The sequence below is a fragment of the Sebastes umbrosus genome, chromosome 15 (assembly GCF_015220745.1).
Source record: "Sebastes umbrosus isolate fSebUmb1 chromosome 15, fSebUmb1.pri, whole genome shotgun sequence".
Taxonomy (NCBI): Eukaryota; Metazoa; Chordata; class Actinopteri; order Perciformes; family Sebastidae; genus Sebastes; species Sebastes umbrosus.
In genome coordinates, this window is record NC_051283.1 from 15,896,543 (window position 1) to 15,924,155 (window position 27,613).

Here is a 27,613-nt window from a genome sequence, read left to right on the forward strand (position 1 = left end):
GGCCCCATGCAGCTCCTCTGAGCGACAGACGGGGTCAAACAGAGGAGATAAGGGAATATACTGTGAGAGTGTGAGCTTTACTGGTTGGCACAATCACAGTTCAGGCTGCGTGCCAAGCAAAACAAGCACATATAGGATCATGCCAAAGATGGTAGACTATTTAGTAGTCTTTTGTCCCCGTCACGGTGGCTCTGTTTTCCTCCAGCTTAAAATGTTGAGTTGTTTAGTAAAAGTTTCTGGCTCCGGCTCAGCGGAGCAGCCGGCGAGGCGAGGTTACTCAATGTCATTGGAATCTGTGCACAATGGACGCAAACCCCCTTCTTCCTCCTCCTCCTCCTCCTGAGCACCAGCTTGTGAACCCCCTCTCTGTAAGAGCTCTGCTTTTATTGACCCCCACCCTTCCTCTCTTTACCCCATCATCCAACCACAGTTTGGGTCTCCCCCCTCTCACACACACACACACACATAATTTTGTAATGGGTTATATATGAATAATGGTGATGTGTTTTGTTTTTTTGTCTGATGGGTCTTACTTGTCTGTCTGTTTATGGTAACATTATGTTTATTGTATGTGTACTTTTCTCAAACTGAGCTGCCTATGGATGCAAAATGAATTTCAGTGCAAACTGACAATAAAGTTGTATCGTATCGTATCGTATGGTATCGTGTCGTGTCGTGTCGTGTCGTATCGTGTTGCATCGTATCTTTTCGTGTCGTATCGTGTCGTATCGCGTCGTATCGTGTTGCATCGTATCTTTTCGTGTCGTATCGTGTTGCATCGTATCTTTTCGTGTCGTATCGTGTCGTTTCGTGTCGTATCGTGTTGCATCGTATCTTTTCGTGTCGTATCGTGTTGCATCGTATCTTTTCGTGTCGTGTCGTGTCGTATCGCGTCGTATCGTGTTGCATCGTATCTTTTCGTGTCGTGTCGTACGCACACACACACACTCACACTCTCACACACACACAGACTCTCACACACACACTCACACTCTCACACACACACAGACTCTCACACACACTCTCACACTCACACACACTCACACACACACACACAGGAGCCCTCAGTGTTCAAACAGCTCCCTGAAGAAGAAGAAGCAATATAAACATCAATTCAAGGCCATGGTTCACTTGGAATGCACCCCACCACACAACTACTTGTAGTAAGCACTTTATGTCTCTCTCTCTCTCTCTCTCTCTCTCCTTATTTGTCTCTCTTCCCTCCCTCTCTGAGAGAGAGAGAGAGAGAGAGAGAGGACAGCGTCGTTGCCATGGCACCGCCTGCCTGAGTCAGTCAGTCCAGCGGTTAAAACACGGTCACTACTCCTGCTCTCTCTCCTTGTGGGATGTTCACCCAGCATGTTTATGGTGCGCACCGGCTGAGCGCAACGCTGGTACTCGTGTAACTCCGCTCTGTCCCGGGATGAGACCTCACCAGCGGCTGTGAGACGAGCTCCACGTCGCACACACCTGCGGCTGGCTGGCTGGATGGAAACAGATGGAGCGACGACGAGACCCAGCCGCTTGCTTCACCTCCTCTCGTGGTCCACGCTTGTAAGCTGATTTAACCCGGGTTGGATGTGAATACCTCTCCGGGAGATTAGCAGGTTACCGGGTGATTCGACAATGCCCCGCGGCTCTCCAGTAGCTGCGTGTTCATCCTCTGCTGCTGCTGCTGCTGCTGCTCCGGTGTGGAGAGGATAATATGACTCCCTGGCTCCGCACATACGGCAGCGCTCCTCTGTGTCTCGTGCTCTGCTGCTCGGTGCTCGCTGTCTGCGCACGAGCCTCCAGTGCCGGTGAGTAGTGGAGGCTCATTAAGGGGCCAATTAGCTCCATCATAACCCAGCAATTAGCCTGCATCTTTTTTTTTTATCATCTCATGTGTAAAATCAGACCCTGCTGTGCTCTCTGCGGGGGGTCGATGGTTTCCCCCAAATGTTTAATGTAAGCAAGCCACTTGTAAAGATATTTCCACACAACTTTTAATTATGGCATGTTTCAGGCAGACTGTGGCCCCTTTGAAAAAAGCAGTCATGGTCTATTAGGACTTTAAAGGTCCCATATTGTGCTCATTTTCAGGTTCATACTTGTATTTTGTGTTTCTACTAGAACATGTTTACATGCTGTAATGTTAAAAAAAACACTTTAATTTCCTCATACTGTCTGCCTGAATATACCTGTATTTTCCCTCTGTCTGAAACGCTCCGTTTTAGTGCATTTCAACGGAATTGCAACAGAATTGCGTTGCCAGGCAACAGTTTGGGTCCAAGTTTACTTCCTGTCAGCTGATGTTATTTACATACACTGCAACAGGAAATAAACTGGGACACTTTAAGAAATGTTTATGTTTAAAACCGTGTAATGGTCTAAATATTGTTTATTTGTGACATCACAAATGCACAGAAATCCTAACGGCTTGTTTCAAACGCACAATTTCTGAATACTGGCTGTGTGTATTTCTCCGTATATTGAGCATTTTGATAGTTTACCAGTATTTATATAGCACTTAAACCTGCTTTATAATATAAAAGACATGAAAATCTCACTTTTTAAAATATGGGACCTTTAAGAATTTTAAACATGCACTATCTACCTTTAAACATGCACTATCTGCAACAATCTTGGACTATAACCACTGGCGCACTTTACACTTACTTTACACTATACATCTTATATACCACTTTATAGACTGCACATACGCACATATTACATTTATTTATTACACATACTACATTTATTTATTGACGGACTGCACACACTATGTTCACCAATTCACTCTGTGTATTTTATATCTCTATTATTGTTTTTATAATTTTTGTATATCTTTATATATCTGTGTTTCACTCTGTTTGCTGATGTTGCTGCTTTGACACCCGAATTTCCCTCCGGGGATTAATAAAGGTTCATCTTATCTTATCTAAAGTGGTCTCATTTAACATACATTAAAGCACAAACTACTGGAACTATTCATTTTTTAAGGGAAACCTCTAAACCCACAAGCAGGGTAGCCGTTATACCACATCAACCTCTTGTTCCAGCATGTATTGATCAGTTATAATTAGAAGTTGAACGCTTCACCTATCCTGAGGTTTGCCAGAGGCCAGCAGGAGTGCTAATTGGGTCAAAGCTGCTTGTTAGTGGGCTGTTAGTGATGCTGTATAGGACCTGCAGCATTTCTCTGTCCTACATTTCCACCCCTGTATAGCTCACTGAAATGGCTCTGGAAAATTGGATTTCAGCAGATAAATCACGTCAATGAATCATTAATCCTGCTACAGTAAGCTCAAAGTGTGCTTTTTTGACTGTATTTTTTTCCCCAACGGTTGCGTAAAAACTATCTCGCATGAGTGATTTGTAAGAGCCATTAATAGGTTACATTTGTGCGCACATAAGCATTCACAGATTGACTCACAATTACATAGTCTTCTTTTGGGAAATGATCCATTGCACCACTCCAACAACTCAAGCACCTGTTCCCACACTCCCAGTCGTTATCCCCGCTATACACGGCTGGCTGATTGGTACTGAATAGCCTCATATGAGATGCTAAGTGGTGCTTCCATCATCAAAAAGTGTGCATGAGGTCTCTAAATATCCACAGGGGCTCGGCTGCATGGCTAATGAGTGTTGACATGCACATTCTTTCATATGCTAATCACAGACTCTTCATCCCATCTCTCCTCCGCCTTTGGCTGTCTGTCTCCTTCACCCATCTCTCTCTCTCGCTCTCTCTGCAGGTGACAGTGTGTGTTGGTCTCCCGGTATCACTTCTTGCACAGAGTGTCTCAGACGTGGACCACAGTGCGCCTGGTGCTTCAAGGAGGTAGGAATGTGTATAAAAAGTGTGTGACAGAGAGGGAAAAAAAAAAGAGAACGTGGCAACATTCCTCCGATGACACAGCAACGCTTTGATGCCATCCGCAGATGCGAATATAATGTGTATGTTCGGGCTTTAGTGGCCTGCCCTATGACCTGTGTGTGTGTGTGAATGTTCCCATGCGTGCTTTCTCAGAGCCACTTTCTATCTGTGTGTTTAGTCTAGGCGCTCCCACATATCACTGCGTCTGTCTCAACGTGTGCATCCGCCTGTATCTGCTGCGTCTGTCTTGTAAAGAGCCCACCCTGAATCAGCTTTGAGACGCTGTAAAGCCTTCACCAGTCACAACACACAAGAGCTGCACCGTCTAGACCAGACTGTCAACATGTGTGTGTTTATGCACTTCAGGTGCTTTCCCCCAACCTTAACTGACATCATTAAGTAGGGCTCACTGGTGTGTGAAAGCATTCAAACATCCACCTCTCTAACCTCCCACACACACACACACGCAATGTCACAGAGCCATGGTTGGACAAGCTCTGGAAAGTAAGCAGGTACAGCGCTTGTAAACATGCTTGCCATTGACATTTAGTGTCAGTTGAAATGGCAAACTCTGTAAGGAAAGTCCCGTGAAGTCAATGTGTAACTTTTTGGTATTCAAATTATAGCCACAGGGACAGCATGGGCTCGTATTCAGCTGCAGCTTCAGCTTGTATTGTAGACTGTCTACGTGATCTTGTTGGTTATATCACACTTATACCATTCAGGCCCATGTCACGCTGTAAACAAACACATTTAATGGTATGTTTCCAGTGCTGGTAACTGTATATGTGAGCGTGTTTGTCACAGACGGAAGTAATAAAGGTCACTAATCCACTCCAAAGCTGCAAAGCATGACGCTGTTGTTCTGTACTGTTGGAGCAAGTTGCTATTAGGTGGCGGAGAGGTTAGATACAGTGAGATTCATTCAATGAAGCGATGATTAGATCATATCCTAAGTAAGAAAAAGCCAATTAGACCATCTAATCTCTTTTTCTATCCATCAGAATGCTACTTTCATTTTAAAGAGGACCTATTATGCTTATTTTCAGGTGCATACTTGTATTTGGGGTTTTTACTAGAACATGTTTACATGCTCTGATTGGTCAGCTGGCCCACTTTGTTATGATTGGTCAACAGAACCAAACTCTTCGGACTTTGCTCCAGCTCCGCTCTGATAAGCTTAGTTTGAGGGCGTGCCAAACTAGTCGCTAGGCAGGTATTACGCAAATGTATTACTTGGCGACATCACCACGTTACAGAAGAAAAAGCAGGACTTCAAGCAAGGCGTTTCAGGCAGTTCAGGAGCAGTGTTTCTCCCTTTGGCGTGGACTTTGTAATTTGGCAGATAACTATATAACACACTAAAGGAAAGAGAAAAAGCACAAAAGCATAATAGGTCCTCTTTAACTCTCCTTTCCTCTGCAAACACTTGCTGATGCGCTAATCTGATGAGTAATGGCAGAATCACATAATAACATGGTAATGTTTCTCATGACTGTATAACTACGTCACAGATCAATACAAACATCATAGAAATAACAGAAATGAAACCAAGGTGAGTAATTGTGAAACTGGTTGGAAATGAAACAACATGTTTATAGCTAAAAGGTTTATCAGAGAGATCAGGAAATGAAAAGAGAGAACACATGCATTACAAACTGTACGCTGGGGGATGTGTGTGTGTACTCCTACAGTTGACATTTGTGAATGGATGTAGTGGGAAATACTAGAAGAGGAGTGAGTAAATAAACTATAGGAAATTGATTCTTCTGACCTTGAAATCTTGTACTTCATCTGCTTCACAGTGACTCAAGGAGATGTGGGAAGATTAGAGCAGTATAAACCCAACACACAGAACAGATCTGATGGAGCATACATTCACTATGGTCATTCAGTATATCTGGCAGCGTTAGTGCGTCTTGCCCGTGGGGTCACAGAGGATAACGCGGCGTTCAACTTGACCCAGTTGAATGTTCTCATTCATGAAATGCGATTATCGTGATAACATCTTAAGAGACGGCTTAGTTGTATTATCTTTGCCTGGCAGCTTTTTCTCCTTTGTCTTGTTTATGTTTTTATGTGTCGTTTTCAAAAAAAAAATTATTGTAAAATTAAAAACACTTTCCCCTCTTGACCTTGTGTGACCTTTTAGGGCTTTCTGGATGGGGCGGGGCCGAGCCAGCGCTGCGACCTGCCGGTGAAGCTGCTCAGGAGAGGCTGTGGACCAGAGTTCATGGAGCAGTCAGAGGTCAAGGTGGAGGTCGACGCCACCGGCAGCAGCACACAAGTGTCCCCACAAGACATCAGCGTCACCCTCAGACCAGGTAGATGACGGGCACCTCAGGATTTGATTCCTCGAATGCAACTTTAATGGTGTATCTCCAGTTTTCTTATTGTTTTAGTGTGTGATGAAGCAGCTGTGGTAAAGTTTTAAATTAATTATTTTATTATATGTACGTCTGTGTGTGTGTGCCTAGGTTCAGAGGCCAGCGTCGTGGTGGCTGTGAAGCAGCTGGAGCGTTATCCTGTGGATCTGTACTACCTGGTTGATGTGTCGGCGTCTATGCAGGAAAACCTTGATCATGTAGGTGTTCATCAGTGCTGAAGCATTTCACTTATTTTTCTTAAAGGACCGGTGTGTAACATTTCGGGGGATCTATTGGCGTCGCCCGCTCCTCATTTGCATAAAGTCGAGGTCTACGTTACTTTATGCAAATCAGGGGCGTCTGGCACGACTCGTCGCCAGCGAATCCTCCCTAGAAACTTTTAAACTAAACGTTGTAGATCTAAAATAAAGACAGATTTAGCAAATTAGCTTATTTCTCGCATAAAAGGTTTTCAGAAACACATTTTGGAAAACTATTTTCATGATATATGAGAAGAAAGTTTCCAATCAAGCTGCCATGTTGGTTCTGGTTTGAAAGCCGGGAGCAGCACCCCACGAGGAAAAGAAAAGCGTTCGTCCAATCAGGTGCTGAGTGTCTAGTGGCAGCCCATCAAGCGTTCAATGCTGGGAAGCGAGGTGATCCTTTGCGGTAAAAACGCCCCCGTGGACAAGTACCATAAGCACTCTACTGTTACAACAATTGGCTCTAGAGATGCGTTTTTGCATCGGCCACCATAGCAGTCCTACACGCTTGGCACACGGGAGAAGTTGTAATCTGCAACCTCACCTCTAGATACCACCAGATCCTACACACTGTTCTTTTAAGGAAAGATGGGATTTCCAAAATCTTAATCATTGCAACTTTTTTACACAAACTCCTACATTGTTTTTATGATGTGGGAAAAACCAAGACTTATAAACACAGATAAAACACAGTGGTTTGGTATTACATCATTGTTTGGTATTACATCATTGGGGCTTATGAGATGGCTACTTCCTTTATATTTGGCATGGAGTAAACTGCAGAAATTGTATTCTTTCTTTGAAGAAAGAAAATGTTTTCTTCTCCTGGACCTTCACCCTCTACCTCTTCATTCTTCTCTACTTCTCCCTCTTAACTCTGATCTCCCATTCTGCGTCCACTTACCTCTGCATGTTTCTCGTGGTCCAGTTGAAGACGGTGGGTGTGGCGCTGTCTCTTCGAATGACGGAGCACTCCTCGGACCTTTGGCTGGGTTTCGGCTCGTTTGTGGACAAACCCGTGTCCCCTTACATCAACGTACATCCCTCCAAGATCAACAACCCCTGCAGGTAAGACACACAATTTGTTGGTTGGATTATTGATTACTAAAAATGAAGAAAAGTAGGGTTAATCCTCTCTATACCGTTCATTTTGTGAATTGTTCTTGCTTTGAATAGAATATTTAACACCTTCAAAGATGGCCATGTTATATTCCTCAGCTTCTTCTTTTAATGAGACAAGAAGAGTGAGGATTTGAGTGATTATTCAAAAATACATCCAAGCAAGTTGCTCCCAATTTAGTGTGACTCAGGGAGAGATTCGTCAGTTGTTAGGGCGGCCACATTATTACAATGATGAGCCGTGCTGGGAGACAGAAACAACAGACAGGCTTTTGACATTCATTTGTCCTGAGACCTGCAATTAAAAACTCTCATGGCCGTCTCTCACCAGTGATTATGAGATCCGCTGTCGTCCGGCCCACGGCTTCCACCACGTCCTGAGCATGACCGCAAACATGAGCGAGTTCACGCGTGTGATCAAACGCCAGCGCATCTCAGGAAACATGGACACGCCTGAGGGAGGATTGGATGCTATGCTGCAAGCTGCCGTCTGCCAGGTGTGTATATACATACAGTTACTGGCTCACAAGGGCTACTTGAGAAAGGGAGTTAGCAAAACATTTTTGTGGCCGGTCATTTTCAGTTTACTTGAATATGTTCAGAAAAATGAGGCATAACCCCAAATTTGGTCGTAAGCCTGCATACTGGTGAAAGAGGCATTTATTCTGGGAGAATGGTGGCACTCTGACTCAGCGCTGGATATTACCACTGGAATCCCACTAAGCAATGACACCACTGTTGGAGTATGGCAGACAAACACACACACACACACACACAGGGTTGCTTATACTATGGCTGCAGGAGGTCTGTGAATCACACCACATAGGGGGGCCCTGAGTAACCAGCCTGCAGGGAAACACCACGGTGGTCATCGCTCCAGAAATAGACTCTCCATGATGTCAGGCCTACTTATAAACTCACTGGGTTTCCTTAAATACACACATGTGCACACGCTCACATTTTCTCACACTGTCTATGACAAGTCACAGACATAAAAGAGTGACTGGTGGAGGGATTTCTGCTGCGTCTCCTTTAATTGGGTATTACAGAGAGAGCTGATTACCACGGGAACTAATGTAGCTCAGATGAGCAAAAAGTTTGAATTTGCAGTTTCTCACCACATGTGTAAAAAGACATAAAGCATGCACATATTTTCAGTGTGTGTAAACTAGTGATAAAAGGGGATAAAAATGGGAGTATCTATAAAACTACACCCCAGAGATAGAATACACATGATTAACTCACATTACACAATGTACTGATTCCTTTCCGTCTCGCTTTTAGAGATCGGTGGGGTGGCGACCGGAGGCCAAGCGTCTGCTGCTCCTGATGACCGACCAGCCGTCTCACCTCGCCCTGGACAGCCGGCTGGCGGGGATCGTGACGCCACACGACGGCCTGTGTCACCTGGAAAACAACGTTTACACAGGGAGCACGAAGATGGTGAGAATAGGAGGAAACTTACACATGCTGGGAGGTCGGGTTTAAAAGAGCTGAACCTTTTAACCGGATGGTCAATAAGGGGATTAAGGGGATAGTTCGGGTGTTGTGAAGTGGGGTTGTATGAGGTTCTTATCCATAGTCGATGTCTTACCTACAGTAGATGACAGTCAGCATGCCCCCAGCTTGGAGAAGCAGACAGGAGTTACCACACGGAACCAAAGTAATGTACTGCTGTGGACGGGGCCGGCAGCAAAACGTATTTTATCCACCTAAAAGAAAGGATCACCTCAAAAAATCAATATCAGTTGAAGTGTACACTATATTTAGAATATTTTCGTTGGTTTACCTTGCAGTGAAACAGTTATAGAGTCTATGTTTTTTTCCGACGAGGATCTGAAACCGTTATCAATGCTCTCGCCAAAGCAACCAGACTCCATTGAGAAAAACAGTTATTTTACCTTGCAGAACATGGATGTTGCTGGTCTACCGCTGCCTCGATCGGTTAATTTGTTTGTTATCGTGTGACTTTGGTTAGTTCGGATTCACCAAAGTCACACAATAGCACAAACAAACTAACCGATCAAAGCAGCGGTAGACCAGCAAACCTGTTTTCTGTGAGGTAAAATTACAGTTTTTTTTATTGGAGTCTGGTGGCTTTGGCGAGAGCATAGATGATACAACGGCTTCAGTTCCCCATTTATTATAAATATAGCATCCACTTAAACTGATATTAATCTTATTAGGTGAGCCTTTCTTTTAGGTGGCTAAAATATGTTTTGCTGCCGGCCCCATCCACAGCAGTACGTTGCTTTGGTTCCGTACGGTAACTCCTGTCTGTTTCTCCAAACTGGGGGCATGCCGACCGTCATCGACTGTCGATAATACACTGACTATGGGTAAGTACCTCATAGAACCTCACTTCAAAACAACCAAATTATCCCTTTAAAGCTCACTTAGTCTGACGATGCTGTACTCCAATTGCAGATTGACACATTTAGGAAATCATACTTAAAGGAATAGTTCGACTGAGTTTTGTGAAATTCGCGTCTTTGCTTTCTTGATGAGAGTTAGATGAGAAGATAAATGTCACAATTTGTCATTTTTACATTTTGGTTTTTGTACGGATAAAACAAATAAGATATAACGTGTTAATTTGTGAATTTTAGATGTGCTTGAGGACAGATTTTATTACCTTTGAACAGAGTCAGACCAGCTGTTTCCCCGTGTTTTCAGTCTTTGTGCTAAGCTGAGCTGCTGTTGGTGGTAGCTTCATATTTACCGTACAAGAAAACAAATATGTTCATTTCCCAGAATGTCAAACTACATCAGGGAGGGAACAGAAATGCTTTCTTGATAAAACATTTAGTCTGTTTGTTGTCTGCTTTTCAGGACCATCCCAGTGTGGGTCAGTTATCAGATAAGCTGCTTGAAAACCATATGTACTCCATCTTCGCTGTGGAGAAGCAGCAGTACCAGTGGTACGAGGTAATCACTCCCACATATGTGCACAAAACAACATGTATAAGTGAGAAAACAAATGTTGCCACACATAGTTTCCAGGGTAAGGGGAATCAATTTAAAATCCTTACCCTCATCTCCCTTTTCTTCTTTAGGAGTTGGTACGTTTGCTACCCGGATCCTACCTGGGGAAGTTAGGCCTCTTCCAGGCTCCGAACCTTATAGAGCTGGTGGTGGATGCATACAAGGTACAGAGCACTCACCTTCTTCCTCTGCAGCTTCTTTCTCATTTGTGTCCTCACTCCGTATTATTATTCCTCCTTTAGACAACAGGGAGAAGGACAGGGATAAGTGAAACGTTAGAGAGAAGAGAGCGGCAGCACAGCATGAGCTGAATTTATGAGCCCACGCAGTATCAGTCAGAAGTGTTGAGGCCTTAGTCCGGTGATCTGCTGAGTCAACATGAACTCGACTCACAGCAAAAAAATGCCTCAGAATCAGTGATACTACAGAAAGTGTGTACTGCTTATACTTATCCAGGAGATAGAAGAAGAAAAGGCACAAATACGAACGTAAATTCTGAAGTTGGAGATGTTTTTGGTCGCCGAAGGCCTAATGAAACAGAAAAACACGGATGAGAACAGGAGGTTAAGGAGGGGTAAGGCCTTGTGTGTGTGTGTTTGTGTGTATGTGTGTGTGAGACTAGGGGTTTGTTGAGTTGGCAGCAGTCTCGGCTATAATCTCGCCTCAGGCACAGCGCTCCATTGTTTGCTCCGAGAATCTGCCGAATCCACAGATCCGGGTGCACAGCCATGTATATGTGCAGACACACACACACACACACACACACACACACACATGCATGCATACACAAGCAGCAGAGCCCGAACAGAAGCTGGCATTATAATGACTATCAGATCCCCACAGAAACCATGTGGCCTAGTCATGGACGAACACAAAGATGCTATTTTTGGCCCCACCTCCTGGTTCCCATAAACCCCCCACCCCTCTATCTCAGAAAGAAAGGAGGGCTTTCTGGGGACATGTGACAACTTTAATTAATCATCTGTCTCTCTTTCTCGTCTCATTACTTTTCACTCGACACAGATTAAATTTTTAAGCTGTCACTGTTCTTCCCACTCTCTTTTCTTCTCTTCGTAACCCACATTCCCTTGCAACCAGCATAATACATTGAGTTTCTTGTTATCAGGCAGTAAAGTTAACGATGCTTTTTACCTCTCTTTCCGCCTTCGCTCCATCCAGAGGTTGTTGTCGGAGGTGTCGGTGTCAGTGTCAGTGGAGGACAAGGCAGTCAGCAGGTACTGGGTGTCTGTTTCTCCTCTCTGTCCCAATGGATCCACTGTGAAGGACCAGACCTGCTCGGGGGTGCAGCCCGACCAGACGGTAAACAACCTTAAACACACAACAGCAAATACCATACATAGTTAAAACAGTGCAAGAACTTAGCTGAAAGTTAATCGTATTTACACAGAAATCTTTGATTTAGACTCCCAGAGATGTCTCAGGACATTTATTGGTTGTATTGGATTACTCATACAAGCACACTCACACACTGAGAGCTAAAGATTTAGTAAATAATCCAGGTTGAGCGGATTACAGGCAGTGTTTAACAGGAAAACATTTCCATGTGATTCCATGACCTATTCATCCTAAAATCCTTACCTTGCCCAATATGAGAGCCGTTTTGCAAACAAATGGGACATTTATATTTAGAAATAGGTCACTGGACAGCCACTGTTTTCATACCTGTTCCATTTATATCCACAGAAAGAGAAACTTTAGTCTGCACCACTGCAGAGGAGCTTTTCAGCTGCAGTAGCAGTGGTTATACAAAAGACTACTGTCGAAAAATGTTCAACTATAACGACCAAACAACCCCCCTTTTTGTGCTAATTATAACATTTTCAGTACTGTTCTGTTCACTCCCTAAACTGCCTATGAGACTCCTCTCCTCTGAAACCTTTTGGGGCTCTTAACTTTGTCCAACACTAAGATGCTTAATGATTGCTCTATAGTTACTCCATTGTGCTAATCGACTGAAGTTCAGCCCTTTAATCCATGGGTGGATTAAAGTGAATTATGGAAAGTACCCACATTTACCAGAATGGCGATACAGATCTAGGAAAGGCCTTCCTGTAGATCCAAAGCTTTGGCACGCACAATTTCCCAACCACATGAACGGAATAATTATTAACATTAAGAATCACACTGTTCCTGTTTACTTAAGTTGGATAAGTAACCAGGAAGTATTTAAGTCTCATCATAATTATGCAATGAGAGGTGGCTCATTGTACATTATTCCTCTTAGAAAAATACATTTTTACACACTGCTGCATTTCTCTGGAACTGTTTAAGATCTCTAAAGCAACAGCTGGCTCCTGAGAAAGAAATGTTTTACAGTATAACCTGTCCTGCTTTACATGAATATTTGACACCCTTTCTACTTACTATCTGGGGCAACAACAGAAATACGCTTTAAGCTTTATTGTGTATTTTATCCATAACTTTTTTTGTATTTTACTGCATGTCAAGACTTGGGGATTGCAGTCTTATATTTACATTTAATATTGTCAGATAAGTCTAACTATATATTGACTAACTAGACTAAGAGACTGCAGATATGCCAGCCGCTCTGTGAGGCTGTACCATGGATGTGTAATGGGTATTGCAACTAAAAATCCCCCTGCAGCCCAAAAAGCCTTTCCACCCATAGACCACCATTGTAAAAGAGACGTCTGTAAAACTGTTGAAAGGACACTTAGAACTGCAAACCAGGTTGATTGTGACTCTTTCTATTATTAATCAGTCCAGACATGTAGGAGGTTTTAAATTTGTTTAAAATTTAGAAAACACTTTCGAAAAGCAAATTAAACATAAATTAAGTTAAGTTAAGTCTGTCTAGCATTTGGACTGGGGCTCATTCACATGAACGGAGGAAGGGAAATAACTCTAGATTCGGCTATTAGTGCATTTTACAACTTTTAGGACCCAACGATTTAAATAAGGGCTATTCAAGTGTTCATACTGGGAAGTTGATTTACCTTAAAAAACGTATCCGCTGAGTTACAGACGTCTCTTTCCCAATGTAAATCTATGGGAAAACATTTTTTTGGGCCCAATGGCATCACGTGATGGACTCGGAAGTTGTAGTACCACCTTTTGGCCACTACGTAAAATTTGCTTCAAAGCCTGACGCACTTCTTGGGGGCTTGGTATGCACCAGGCAAGGAATTCCCATTGGACTGAATGGGTGTCATCTTGTCTTCCTGTGCAGGTTTACTTCAATATCACCATTGGGATGCGCTCTTGTCCTGACGACGGTGAAGATGAAGATGTAACGGTGATGGTTCGACCTGTGGGTTACAACGAATCCACCGTCATTAGGATCCACTCTAAATGCCGCTGCAGTTGTGGACCAACGAGGCACTGCAATGACGAGAACCAATCATCATGCAGAGGAAGCCCCAATCAGGAGCAGAGGCCGGTTCATGGACTAATGAAGGACTCAGACAGAGATTCAAACTGGAATTGCAGAGCGGACGGGTCTGATGTGGACTGCAGTGGTCGGGGAGTGTGTGAGTGTGGGAGGTGTGTGTGTGAGCAGACCAGACTTGGGACAGTATATGGGAAATATTGCGAGATAGACGACTTCTCCTGCCCGTACGAAGGGGGACTGCTGTGTGGAGGTAAGTGGGGAACACTTCAAAAAATGAAGTATGTGTCAAAAAGTCAATTTCTTTTATTGCTTCTGTAACACTCTTTCCTCCCGTCTGTGTCTGTCCTCCTCAGGGCGTGGTGTGTGCGTGTCAGGTGAGTGTGTGTGTGAAGACGACTGGACAGGTGATAGCTGTGGTTGTCCCGTCTCCACGGTAACCTGCCAATCAGCCAACGGCCTGGTCTGCAGTGGGCGGGGCAGATGTGTGTGTGGCAAATGTCTGTGTGACGACCCCCGACGCTCTGGAGACTTCTGTGAGAGATGTCCTGCTTGCCAAAGCACCTGCCAATCATACTGGTACATGTCCGTTTCTGTTTGCTACCACAAAGCATGATGGGAGCTCTTACAGAACTATTCGTAGCTGAAGCTGACACTGTTGTACTCTCTCTCTCTCTCAGGAAGTGTGTAGACTGCCACCTGGCTCACGGTCTCACAGAAAAAGAGGCAGGACACTGCAACGACACCTGTGCATCATTGGTGGACTACATGGACGATGTATCAGGTACGGCCAGTTTAGCCAATAGAATCTGCTCTGAGCGCAATTTTACACGTGGGCTTTGCACCATTTGCAGTTTTGTGGATCTGAGGAAAGTCGGACTATAGACTATAGCCGGGTTTCCACCAAGAAGTTCCTGGTAAATTTAGTCCCGGGACTACTTTTCAAGGAACTATTTGAGGTCAATGCCTAATCTTAACCATCTCGCAAGAGTTTTGCAACTTGGGGGTTACCTTCTAGACACGACCGAGTGGGTCCTCTTCACGGAGCTGACTGCTATGTTTCTACAGTAGCCCAGAATGGACAAACCAAACACTGGTGTTTTCACGTCGGCCGTTGTAGTACTCCTACACGCTTGGCACATGGGAGGACTTTCAGTTGGTTGCGATCTGCAACCTCACCGCTAAATGCTGCCAAATCCTACACAGTGCACCTTTAAGCCAAACAAGTTAACAAACATGCCTATTTGCAGATACAACACCAAAAACACCATTAGCATTGATTTCAAGTCAGTGTTTCTGACTCGAGTGATATAACTCCAATATGCATTCACCTTTTAGCTCTCTTTTGGTCTCCACCAACTCCTGTAAATCTTATTTGGCTTAAATGTTCACCTGCTAGGCACTAACTTTGTCTGTCTGCTGTTCGGTGCTGGGGAGGTAATGCAGTGCTGCTGCTGAAAATGGGTTGATAAAACCAAAACAATGAGCTAAAAGAGACAAAAAGGTGCGGTAGAACTGAGGGTCAATGCAGAGTTGGGTGATCATTTTGTGGATTTGTCACTACCAGCGATACATTTCACATAACACCTAGTAATTTGATCCATTGTTACTGTAGTATACAATATTGATTGGTGCAGCTTTAAGGTGAAAACCCAAGAGCTGTAAAACACAGCAGCTCTCTTGTAATGCCACTCTCATTGATTCTTTTGTTTTCAGTAATCCTGGAGGATTTTCACTAGTGTTTGAAGCTTAACATGTCTGGACTGAATAACATCTCACTTCAACACTCTCTCTCTCTCTCTCTCTCTCTCCATTTTCAGGCCAAGCAGGGGAGATGTGGATTCAGTGTATGTACATCAGTAATGACAGCTGTCGCTATCGGTTTCAAACAAGCTCACAGTCTGGTCAGCCCCAGCTTCACATAAGCACCAGACCAGGTATAATGTCAACACACACACACACACACACACACACACACACACACACATAACTTCATCAGAGGTCACTTCCGTTGCTACTATTGCGGCACTACTGCACCCTGGTGTGTTTGAGTCAGCAAGCCTGCTGTCAGTGTTACAGCTGTATTTTACATTTCCCCTCAGTTCCCAGTTCACCTTCTTAATGTTCACACACACACTAACCTCACTAATTCACACATGTCCTGGGTTACACACACACATTATTGCACATCCAAGTGTTACAGTTCGTCCCCACCTTCCCGAGTTTTTTGGAACAGCACCGTTCATTGTGCGTTCCCCCCCCTGTCCTCTCACCCTCACCCCTCCAACCCTACACCCCTCCACCCAACGGGACACTCTCTTCCGGCTCACGCCCACTCCTCCCGGCTGCAGCAGGAGCCAGGTCTCCATGGTAACCCTGTTACAAAATGTCAGAGCGCTCTTTGGGCTCTTTGTGCTGAGCGATGAGGCCGTCATCCACACATGCTCCCCAGCAGATACACAGCCAGCTGACTATTCAGAGCAGCACCGCTGGCACAGCTGCCACTGACTGAGCTGTGTACGTGTTGGTGTTTGTATGGAAAGTAACCAAGTATATTTACTCAAAGACAACTTTGAGGTATTTGTATTTTATGCTACTACTTCTACTCCTCACTTTCAGAGGTAAAAGTATGAGTGTAACCTTTTTGCCCTGTCCCAGTCCTCCACAGTGAAACCTTATGTATGTGTCCACAGAGTGTGCCAGCAACAGCCGGCTAGTAGGAACATTCCTGGGTGTGTGTGCTCTGACGGTGCTGTGCGGGCTGGTGGTGGTGGCCGTGTCCCGGTTGCTGCTACAGAAGAGAGGCCTGTCACCACGGGACGCTGCTGAGGATGGAGGCTATCACTGCACTGGAAAGGTTAGCTCTCAAAAGTCAAGCATGTTTGAGGCGGTCATCAGCAAATCAGGGTTTTAATTGAGATGTCCCTAGAGAAATATTAGGGACTCATTAATTCTTCAGGATATTTTTGTTCATGTGTACTCTCCGCTGAAACCATGAGCGAGAAATTTGAGTCTGCTGTTAGAGGTACAGCTGTATTTTACATTTCCTCTCTCAACTCCCTGTTCGCCATCTACAGTGTCTTTAAAGTGATGTACAGCACCGTCGAGAAGAAGGAAATGATGGAAATTACAACAGGGGGCTTTCTGGAGATGTGTGTGCCTAAACTGGTGTGAAAGTGTTTAGAAACCACTCATGTATTGTTCATCGTTCACCGCAGATCATCTTCATGACACTGCAGAATATAGGCTGTGTGAAAATAGTTGCTTCTGTTTTGGTAACATTTGACTTCTTGCATGGAGCACAATTAACCTGTTGATGTTGCAGACGAAAGGTCGTTCATATTTACTTTGGCTGGGAGTTTTAAAAGTGTTGTAAAGCTGTACATACTTTCTCAAAGACTACATAATATAACAAATGGCTACTCTCTACTTCTTAGGTTGAACATTTAAGAAAATCCACCTAAGCTGCTGATATTAAAGGGGCACGTTATTGGTGGTTATAAGCCTCATAGATGTGGGTCAGTAGGGCCATGCTACACCCACTAGTAGGTTTTGTCATCTATTCACATGATAGATCACCGAAATAAAGTATAAAAGAAGACAACAGAGACCTCTAGTGACCGTAGGAGTTATGACAGGCAACAACGTGTAGTTATCTTTGTATCCACAAGTGTTAAGTTTCACTTTTGAAACGTTATTTTAAGCCAAAAAAACACAATTTCCCCCTTTACTTAACTAAGTGGTTTTGTTGCCTAAACCTAAAGAAGTTGTTTTGTTTGTGTTCTAACGTGTGGCCTGATAACAGTGGAATCAGGTTTATTTTTATTTATTTAACCTTTATTTTACCAGGTAAGTCAATTAAGAGCAAATTCTTATTAACAATGGTGGTCTGGCAGGTGGCTGGTGATTCAATAGTCACGTGGACATCACACACAGCCTGTGAAAACATCTATATAACGTGTGTATAACGTCTTCTGTTGCAATTTAACCCATATAAAAGACTGAAGGTCAAGATATCTCAGCTTCTGCCGGATTGAAACTGATCTCTTGGGAGTCCCTACATCTTTAGCAATGCAACACTAAAATGAGTATCATGTTTTGGTTTTGGACTTTGTCTGTGTATATCCAGGAGGCATGCATGCGTGTGTGTGTGTGTGTGAGAGTGTGGCTATTACTGACTGCATATTTCTGTCACTCCTCAGGACCTGTCATTCATCCCAACAACCAATGAGAAGACAGTTACCTACAGGAGGGACCGTCCACCTGACCGTCCCGTGGAGATGCACATCCAGATTTCCAAGATGCCCCTGGGTGACCCCTGGCAGTGCTAGGAAAAGATCAAAGGTCAAGGTTAGAAGGAAGTCAGTAGAGACATATAGAAGGAGAGTCAACTAAAGGCTTCTTTTCTGCCTCTAAACCTTCCTAAAACTTCAACCAGCTGCATGCAGAGACTCTGATAATGATAAACTAAACTATGAAACCTCACATGGATCACATTTGTAAAAATGAACTGACCAAACTCTCATCGACTGTGTGACTAATGTGGCCAGTATCCTGGAAATCGAGATGAAACAAAGAGCACATGTCCCCCACCTCTTCTTTCTCTGTAGCAGCAGGGAGGCTGCTTCCTCCGCAGGGTAAAAGGTGATCATTCCTCGCTTTTTAGTCATTCAGCAAACATTGCTCTAAATTATGAGTGTGTGTGTGTGTGTGAGAGAGAGAGAGAGAGAGAGAGAGAGAGAAAGAGTGTGTGTGGTGCAGGTAGATGCATTTATGCTCTATCTAGGCTTTCTATTTATGATTTTATAGTAAAACACTACATGTTTTTCGGTGTATGTGATTGTGTGACACTCCAACTGAACTATCTCCCTGTCTTAGTCTGCCCCCGTGTGGCCAGCTTGAGGTACGGCATTTGTATCTCCAATAATACTGTCAACACATTACTGACCTCAGCTGTACTGCCTTGGGATTTAATTCACAAAGCACACCAATGACTATGTATGCCTGTTTAATTGTTTTCATCTGTGGCATACCTTGTCTTCTAGTTTATTTGTTGCATTTTGTTTTTGTTAACCAATCAACTGCAAATTAGTGTTACATTATGGCATTTTTCTATAAGTGAGAATATAGTTTCATGTGTTTTTGATAATCCGGTTAGACTTGCACTTGAACAATTGTTTTGCATTATACTACTGAAAACGGTGGGGCATGAGAGCTGTGATGGTGGGTTTGCTATATGATGGGCATTAAAATGCATCTATCCAAGTGCATTTGAAGCTAATGTAACAAATCCACAACACTGGAATAACAATAGACTGAGAAATCATATTTTAAAAAAAAAGCAACATACTGACAATTAATGGCAAACGCATCATCAAACGCCTGCACATGTGGCGTCTATCACCAGAACTGTGTCTGCATGCATGTGCTGATCATCCCAGAGCCATTACTGACCAGTTGAGACTCCTGTTCAGAGGTACGAATCAGCTCTGAAGGTACTGAGGTCAGAGGTGGAGTTACACTCCTCGTGCACTAGACCCTCTCGATCCAGAGCGCCAGTTGCATTTTGGGAGACTTTCGCTTGTCCTGTTCCTCTTTTTGAATCTTATTTAACACAATGTTGTTTACAGCAATAGCTGCTCTCTTTTACTGTAAGTCAGGAACACTAATTTTTATTTATTGTGATTATTTTCTTTTTATTTATGTTAATTGTGCTATTTTATGATACTTTGGTGGGTTACAGGTAGTGAGTACTGTTTGTGTTTATGAAGAGCGGTCTCTCTCTATCTCTAACCATGAGAATAATTCAGCAATAATCATCTCATCTAACCGGGCCCTGAGTTCGGAGTAACAACAGCACTTTTTCTGTGTAGTTTTGCTGTCAAATAATGTGACTAGTTGTGTAGCATGAATGTTTTCATCAACAATAAAATGTGCAAGATTTTTTTTAATTATTTCTTGAGTTCTTTCGCTTTTCTGTACCGACAGATTGTATTTGAATTAATATTTTTTTTTATGGAAATGTGGAAAATTATTAAGGCCTAATCCATTTTAGTATGATTTATAATGTATAACTGAAGGCAGTGCCAAATTAAGCAACACTATTGTCACATTTGCAAGCCAGCCTGTATTTTCAAATAAATATAAAGTCAATATTTTCAGATTTTGTGATGCAACCAGTGATGTAATGTAACTAAGTACATTTACTTAAGCACTATACTTAAGTACACGTTTGAGGTACTGCTTTACACTTCTACTCCACTACATCTCAGAGGGAAATATTGTACTTTTTACTTCAATACATTTATCTGACAGCTTTAGTTACTTTACAGATTTATATTTTGTATTATTAATCTGAAGCAACTATTACATTATGATACATAGCTTAACCTGCCCAGTAGTAAAGTATTTAAAATGTGCTACACCATAACTAGCTGCAATGTTAAATATGACATATGCAGCAATAATTATGATCCAACAATATAATATATATTATTCCAAAATGGGCCATTCTGCATAATAATGAGTCGTTTTAGTACTTTAAGTATATTTTGATTCTAATACTTTTGTACTTTCACTCAAGTAAGATTTTGAATGCAGGACTTTGACTTGTAACAGAGTATTTTTACACAGTGGTATTAATACTTTTACTTTAGTTAAACTTCTGAGTGCTTTTTCCACAACTGGATGCAACACAGTGTACACAACATCAAAGTGTGACCAACCCATGTGGTCCAAACAACTGGTGAGTGTATAAACTGAACACTAGGTGGAGATGCACACTAAGGCAACTGAGATGAGTGTTACTGATCATTGTAAATATAGAAGCAATAGACAGTTGCAGAAAGTGTGCAAAATACAATGTTTGATAAATGATCATTCTTTCTTCAACAGTGCAGCTCACACACAAATCATTTCAATACCTCAATCAGGCGATTTTAATTTATTTTATTTAATGGCAAATGTCTGTACTAACAATGTCTGATATAATGAAGACCTACAACAAAAAACAATTCATCAAATCAACAGTTTTTTTTTTTTGTTTTTTTATAAATGAACTTCAGGTACCTCATAAAGAAATTCTCATATACAGTGTGATTAATTCTAGTAGTTATTTTCTTATGTAATTTGTCCTGGTTTAGAATAGTCAAGATAGATAGACTTATACTGTTTTATATTTTTAATTCTCACAAAAATATTCTTTATTCTCATAAAATAGAATATACAAATAGGTTAAATCCTACCCCTATAGCAGATTTACAGAGAAACGAAATATGTCTAAAAATCCTATTTTACTGAGTTATAAATATAATCATGATTTACAAGCAGAGATAAACCATAATCTAGTCTTTAAACAGAACATATTTTAAAATAACCTGTAGCGATATGGAATAACCTTAAATTAAATATATATATATATATTTTTTTAACTCTACTCTTTCTTTTTGTCATTATTATTATTGTTATTTCTTTTCTTGGTTTTGTTTTGGTTTTGAATGTTGAGGTTGTTTTCTCTAAGTGTACTTGATGGGTTTGTCTGTAAGCTCATCTACTTAAAAGTTGGTTTGTAGACTGTTGTAATTACAAACAGTGGATTTCATATATGGAAACAGTCTTGAAAAAAGGAAAAAAAAAAGAAAGTATAAAAAAAGAAAAAATTTAATTCAGGGCAATTATGTCACGAAATGACCCAGAAGGTGACAGAACAGGCCATTTGTTTAATTCTAAATAGAATAAATTAGGCGCATATAACATGTCTTCAAATAAAACAAGTCTGATAAACTGTAAAGTAGAAATTTATTTTTTTTAAAGAAGGCTACAAACAAGGTGAGGTATAAGGACACAGTGTTCATCATAAAGTGCCATTTCAGGGTTTTTTTAAGTGTCCAGAGAAGCACACACTCCACACATACAGGCTGGCATACATTGGAATCAAATGCCCACGTGTTGCTTTGTTAAATTATTATGTAATTTGTCCTGGTTTAGAATAGTCAAGATAGAAAGTAGATGTATACTGTTCTATATTTTTAATTCTCACAAAAATATGCATTATTCTCATAAAATAGAATATACAAATAGGCTCAATCATACCCCTATAGCAGATAAACGCACAGAGAAACAAAATATATCCAAAAATGGTCCTGTTTTACTGAGTTATAAAATATAATCATGATTTACAAGCAGAGATAAATCATAATTTAGTCTTTAAACCTAACATATTTTAAAATAACCTGTATGGAATAACCTTAAATTCAAAATTCAGGGCAATTATGTCACAAAATGAACGGGATGGTGACAGAATAGGCCACTTGTTTCATTCTAAATAAAATGTGTAGAATAAATTATATGTCTTCAAATAAAACAAGTCTGATAAACTGTAAAGTAGAAATTTATTTTTTTTTAAAGAAGGCTACAAACAAGATGAGGTATAAGGACACAGTGTTCATCATAAAGTGCCATTTCAGGTTTTTTTAAGTGTCCAGAGAAGCACACACTCCATATACACAGGCTGGTATACAGTGGGAATCAAACAAATGCCCTGCACGTGCTGCTTTGTTAAATTATTCCACCTTAGTTTGGACAGTCTCACGCACCACGTTCACACCGGGAGACTGTCTCGGGCTACAGCCAGAGAGGCTGTTGTCCGTGTCGCTGCTCCCTTTAACAACGAGTCCCGGTTCTGCTCCATCTCCATCTCCATCTCCATCTCCATCCTCCTCGCCACCCTCCGCGCTGTGCGTCCTCGCGTGCTTGCTCAGGTGGTCGGAGCGCATGAACCGCTTGTGGCAGATCGCGCACTCAAACCGCTTCTCACCCGTGTGCGTGCGCAGGTGCCGCTGCAGTTCGTCGGAGCGCGTGAAGCGTTTGCCGCAGAAGAGCCAGTTGCACACGAACGGCCTCTCTCCGGTGTGCCAGCGCAGGTGAGCCTTCAGGTGAGAGGTTTTCCCGTAAACTTTACCACAACCCGGGATGTGGCAGCTGTGCATGCCTCTCCTGCGTGGACTCGTACCTCCTTGGCCGAGGCTCTCCAACTCCTGGCAGTTCGGGCAGTCGCACGTGGCTCTACCTGAGTAGCGCCTCGAGGAAGAGGAGCGAGAAGATGCAGGTAGAGAAACCACGGGGGTTCCCGTGACAACACCTGTCGTGGTGGACTCCGAGTAAGGAGCTTGCACAGGTGGCCTGAAGCCGTCGAACAGGTGCTGCGTGGAGGGGTGCAGGTGCTGAGAAGCTCCGTAGTTGTAGTCAGAGCTGTATCCGCCCAGAGGTGAGGGTAACCCGGCTGCGCTCTGCGTGTCCACCCAGCCGGTTCCCATGTCCCACCATGCACTAGACGCGTTACTGACGTCTCCAACCGGTTTGAACCAGGACTCATAGGGATGCATCCTCGGGTAGATCCCCGCTATGCCTTCCACCGAGGAGGGGAACTTGGTGAGAAACACAGACCTCTGTTCAGGAACACTGTTGTTGTGTTCTGATGGCACAGAGGAGGTCTGGTGGTACATGGAGGAGAAATCATTCCCAAAAGGAGAGTTGGTGACTGAGAAAGCGCTGGAGGAGGTGTCCGTCAGTCCGGTGCTGTTACTCCTGGAGGTGAAGCAGGCACCGAGGTTTCTGGTACCTGGTGCGGTGGAGCCTCTTCTCCACGGGTGAAAGCCTTTCGCGTCGCAAAGAGCAGGTGAGCAGGACGGGCTGGGCTCACCGATCCTGCTGCAGGTGGCTGCCAGCATGGCCAGAGGTGCGCTGCCCAGCCGGGGCTCCTCCTGTTTGGAGACGGACAGAGACAGAGACAGACTATTTAGGACCGTGTCACTCCAGATTCGTGGCTGAACATGGCTCGTGCGTTAAGACGCACCAACATATTGGATACATTTTATTAGACACGCGATTTGCGCAAAATTCTAAAACCTCGCAGATTGAATTAAAGTCATGTAACTATATAATGTCATGCACTATAAATTTTTTTTTACATTTTTTTGTCTGTATTTCAAAATGACAGAAGTTTTTTTTTTTAAAATGACATGTTACATTTGTGATTTATATGTAAATGGTCTAAGATTTACAGTATTTTTTGTAATCACAGGCGTCCCTGAGTCACACACAAAAATACATTACTATGTAACTTAAAAATGTTTAAAGTTTATAAAGTAATAAAGTTTAATAAAGTTTCACAAACAGTGTGCCTCTGACTTGGATCAATCAGAGACACTACCAGTGACGGCCGGCCAATAGAGGGCGCTAGGGCTAGAGTCCTCCCTGACTCACACAAAAACACATTACTACTACTACTACTAATAATAATAATAATAATTATGAGAAAAATTATACAAATTGTCAATATTTGTGTTTTAAATATGGAATGCACTCAGTAATATGTGTAATTTGATTGTAATGTGATTATATTTTGCATTAATAATCTGAATCTGTAAAGTAACTAAAGTTGTCAGATAAATGTAGTGGAGTAAAAAAAGTCTAATATTTCCCTCTGAGATGTAGTTGAGTAGAAGTAGAAAGTAGCAGAACATGGAGATACTCAAGTAAAGTAGAAGTACCTCAAAATTGTATTTAAGTACTTAGTTACATTCCACCACTGAGTACATGTTATACTGTTGTGTTTTTCAAAAGCATTATTTACTCTTCCTGTTGGAATAAAATAATTGTTAATTATTAACTGCAGAGTAGTATTTTTGATACCTTCACTTATTGCATTAAATCATACCGGGATGTTTGCTGACATTGATTGGATGTGGCACAGCCCTACCTAGAAACATTTCCACCCTGCATTTAGGACCTGTCACTCCAGAGTCATGGCTCAACATGGCTCGTGCGTAAAGACGCACCAAAATATTGGATACATTTTATTAGACACTCGATTTGCGCAAAATTCTAGAACCTCGCAGATTGAATTAAAGTCATGTAACTTGTGATTGATAGTGCACAAGATTAATTTTGGTGATGCTATGCAAAGACAAACAGCTTCAGACAGCTTCACATGGTCTATTCTTTAAAATGTTTTAGGAGATGGGCAAAAGGTTGGCACCTCTAATGTCTGATATTCAGATTAGGACTGCAAGATTAAGGCAAAAATGAGAATCGCGATTATTTTGATCAATATTGAGATCACGATTATTTATCACGATTATTCATTGATTTTAGTGACAAAATATTTGTATTGCCTCGCAGATTTAATTAAAGTCGTGTAACTTAATAATGTGACATGGTTTAAGTTTCACAAACAGTGTGTGTCTGACTTGGATAAATCAGAGACACTATAGAGGAGCGTCTCCAAGTGTTTTGTCAGCTCACAGCACCGACACTATACAGCTGGTACACTTTTTTAATGTTAATAACAAATACAATGTGTGTCGAGCCTATAATAATGACAAATTACCGTCATTACTTTAGTAACATTACACAGAGTGAGTGGTTTTAAAATCAAAATGATTACTTCCTTTCACTTTAACAACAAGCTTTTACTTCTGATAACTCGTGGATCAGCTTTTACTAACAAAAACAACAGGTAAGAAAACTGTGAAACAAGTGAAAACAACTGCTGTCGGATTAATAAAGAATAGACTTATTACCACATGTAGGCCTATTATAGGCTATATGCACATTATTGGTTTATTTATATATTTAAAAAGGATCCCCATTAGCTGATACCAGTGGCACCAGCTAGTCTTCCATGGGGTCCGAAATCAAGTACATTACATCTATCACATACATACTATATACAACATCATATTTGTGTTATACTAATAACATTCAAATTTTCCAAACATATATAAATTTCACCTTCATACACATCTTCCACAACTTACTTTAACGTTAAATACCTTAAAGTACGACGTTAACTGTGTTCCCTGAACACCACAGACACGCTGAGCCCTTTTAAGGATGTTATCACAATATTAAACCAATATTTGAGCGACATCTCGGATAAAGATGTTGCAACAAAACACATAGAAATGTAAACTTACCCCTAGCAATGTAGCAGCCATGGTCTGTGCTGTGTGATAATGTGTGTGTGTGCTGGCGGTGACTGCACAGTGCTGAGTGTGTGTGTGTGTGTGTTTCCTCTCTGGTTGCTTTAGTAGTTGTAGCTTCTTCTTGGCTTTGAAGTGCCGCTGAGGACCAATCAGAGCTCGGACTGTCACTGAACATGTTGCGCTCGAGGTCGTCGTAAATTTGAAAGAAGAAGAAGAAGTGAGGTCTGGCGACTCTGGCGCGCTCCAAAATTGCAACAAGTTAGAAGAAAATATGAAGTTTAGAGACCATAAATTCAGTGGAGACCAGAACACACCCTTTACACACTCAGACAGTCATGTCGGCTGAGAATGTAGCCTACATCATTTGGTTAATATAGGGCTGTCACTCCATTCAAATATTTAATCACGATTAATCGCACATTTTTTATCTATTATTATTATTTATTATTATTACTATTATTTTGTATTTATTTATGTTTATGTTAGGGCTGTCAATCGATACAAATATTTAATCAGGATTAATCGCATGATTGTCCATGATTAATCTTGATTAATCGCACATTTTATATCTGTTCAAAATGTACCTTAAAGGGAGATTTGTCAAGTATTTAATACTCTTATCAACATGGGAGTGGTCAAATATGCTGCTTTATGCAAATGTATGTACATATTTATTATTGGAAATCAATTAATAACACAAAATAATGAAAAGTATTGTCCAGAAACCCTCACAGGTACTGCATTTAGCATAAAAAAATATGCTCAAATCATACATTGCAAACTCAAGATCAACAGGCAACAACAGCTGTCAGTGTGCTGACTTGACTATGACTTACCCCAAACTGCCTGTGATTATCATAAAGTGGGCATGTCTGTAAAGAGGAGACTCGTGGGTACCCATAGAACCCATTTTCATTCACATATCTTGAGGTCAGAGGTCAAGGGACCACTTTGAAAATGGCCATGACAGTTTTTCCTCGCCAACATTTAGCGCAAGTTTGTCGCGTTATTTAGCCTCCTTTCCGAAATGCTAGTATGACATGGTTGGTAACGATGGATTCCTTCGGTTTCTAGTTTCATATGATGCCAGTATCTGAGTCCGCTACAACCTGTAGCCACTGTGATAATCACTTACATTTAAATTTGTGTGAAAATATGCACAATTTCCCGAACAACAAAAAAAAGATAACATTTGAAAAACTCAAAAGCAACACTTTCCAGATAGAGGGGCAACTTGTAGACAAATCAATTTTACAAGTGTGTTCATAGGTAAAGGTTGACATGCAAAGGTCTTGATTGTTTCAGGCAGAAAAGCTTTGTTTTAGCTCCACGGCCTGATGTTTTTGTTTTACTGATGTTGTGAAGCCATACAGAGGGAGAGGCTGATGAATGAGAGGCAGGCCCGGTCCGTCCCATCCTGTCCCTGGGGCGTATCTAGTCAGCCCTGGGGCAGGGAGGGGAGGACACCACCACTGCCTCCGCAATTTCATCTCATTCAACACTAAACAAATGTTGTCTTTCAAAACAACACCTCTTCCTGTGCTTTCCTCAGTTTTATAGATCGTTTAAATACTCGTCCAAGCTCAGACTCAAAGCTGTAAAGAAAATTTTTGAATGTAAACAGGTAAATAGGTAAATCGTACTCTTAAATCATGGTGGTT

General features: G+C 42.1%; 2 protein-coding genes across 4 annotated transcripts; one reads left to right on the forward strand and one right to left on the reverse strand.

The window, feature by feature from the left end:
* The first annotated feature begins 1,279 nt into the window (after positions 1 to 1,279).
* itgb8 (integrin, beta 8) lies at positions 1,280 to 19,919 on the forward strand. Its single transcript, XM_037795456.1, has 16 exons — positions 1,280 to 1,799; positions 3,741 to 3,826; positions 6,015 to 6,186; positions 6,340 to 6,446; positions 7,420 to 7,559; positions 7,942 to 8,107; positions 8,895 to 9,053; positions 10,443 to 10,538; positions 10,667 to 10,759; positions 11,775 to 11,915; positions 13,807 to 14,218; positions 14,322 to 14,544; positions 14,646 to 14,749; positions 15,786 to 15,902; positions 16,659 to 16,822; positions 18,168 to 19,919. The coding sequence occupies exons 1-16, from the start codon at positions 1,706 to 1,708 to the stop codon at positions 18,294 to 18,296; spliced, it is 2,403 nt and encodes an 800-aa protein (XP_037651384.1). The 5' UTR covers positions 1,280 to 1,705; the 3' UTR covers positions 18,297 to 19,919.
* A 1,824-nt stretch (positions 19,920 to 21,743) lies between these two features.
* sp8a (sp8 transcription factor a) lies at positions 21,744 to 26,322 on the reverse strand. 3 transcript variants are annotated; one of them, XM_037793883.1, is made up of 2 exons: positions 25,944 to 26,322; positions 21,744 to 23,726 (listed from the first exon to the last, which is right to left on the reverse strand). In XM_037793883.1, the coding sequence occupies exons 1-2, from the start codon at positions 25,962 to 25,964 to the stop codon at positions 22,527 to 22,529; spliced, it is 1,221 nt and encodes a 406-aa protein (XP_037649811.1). In that variant the 5' UTR covers positions 25,965 to 26,322; the 3' UTR covers positions 21,744 to 22,526. The 3 variants fall into 3 exon arrangements, with proteins under 3 accessions (XP_037649811.1, XP_037649812.1, XP_037649813.1); XM_037793884.1 differs by lacking the exon at positions 25,944 to 26,322 and adding an exon at positions 24,683 to 24,874; XM_037793885.1 differs by lacking the exon at positions 25,944 to 26,322 and adding an exon at positions 24,658 to 24,714.
* Between the last annotated feature and the right edge of the window lie 1,291 nt (positions 26,323 to 27,613).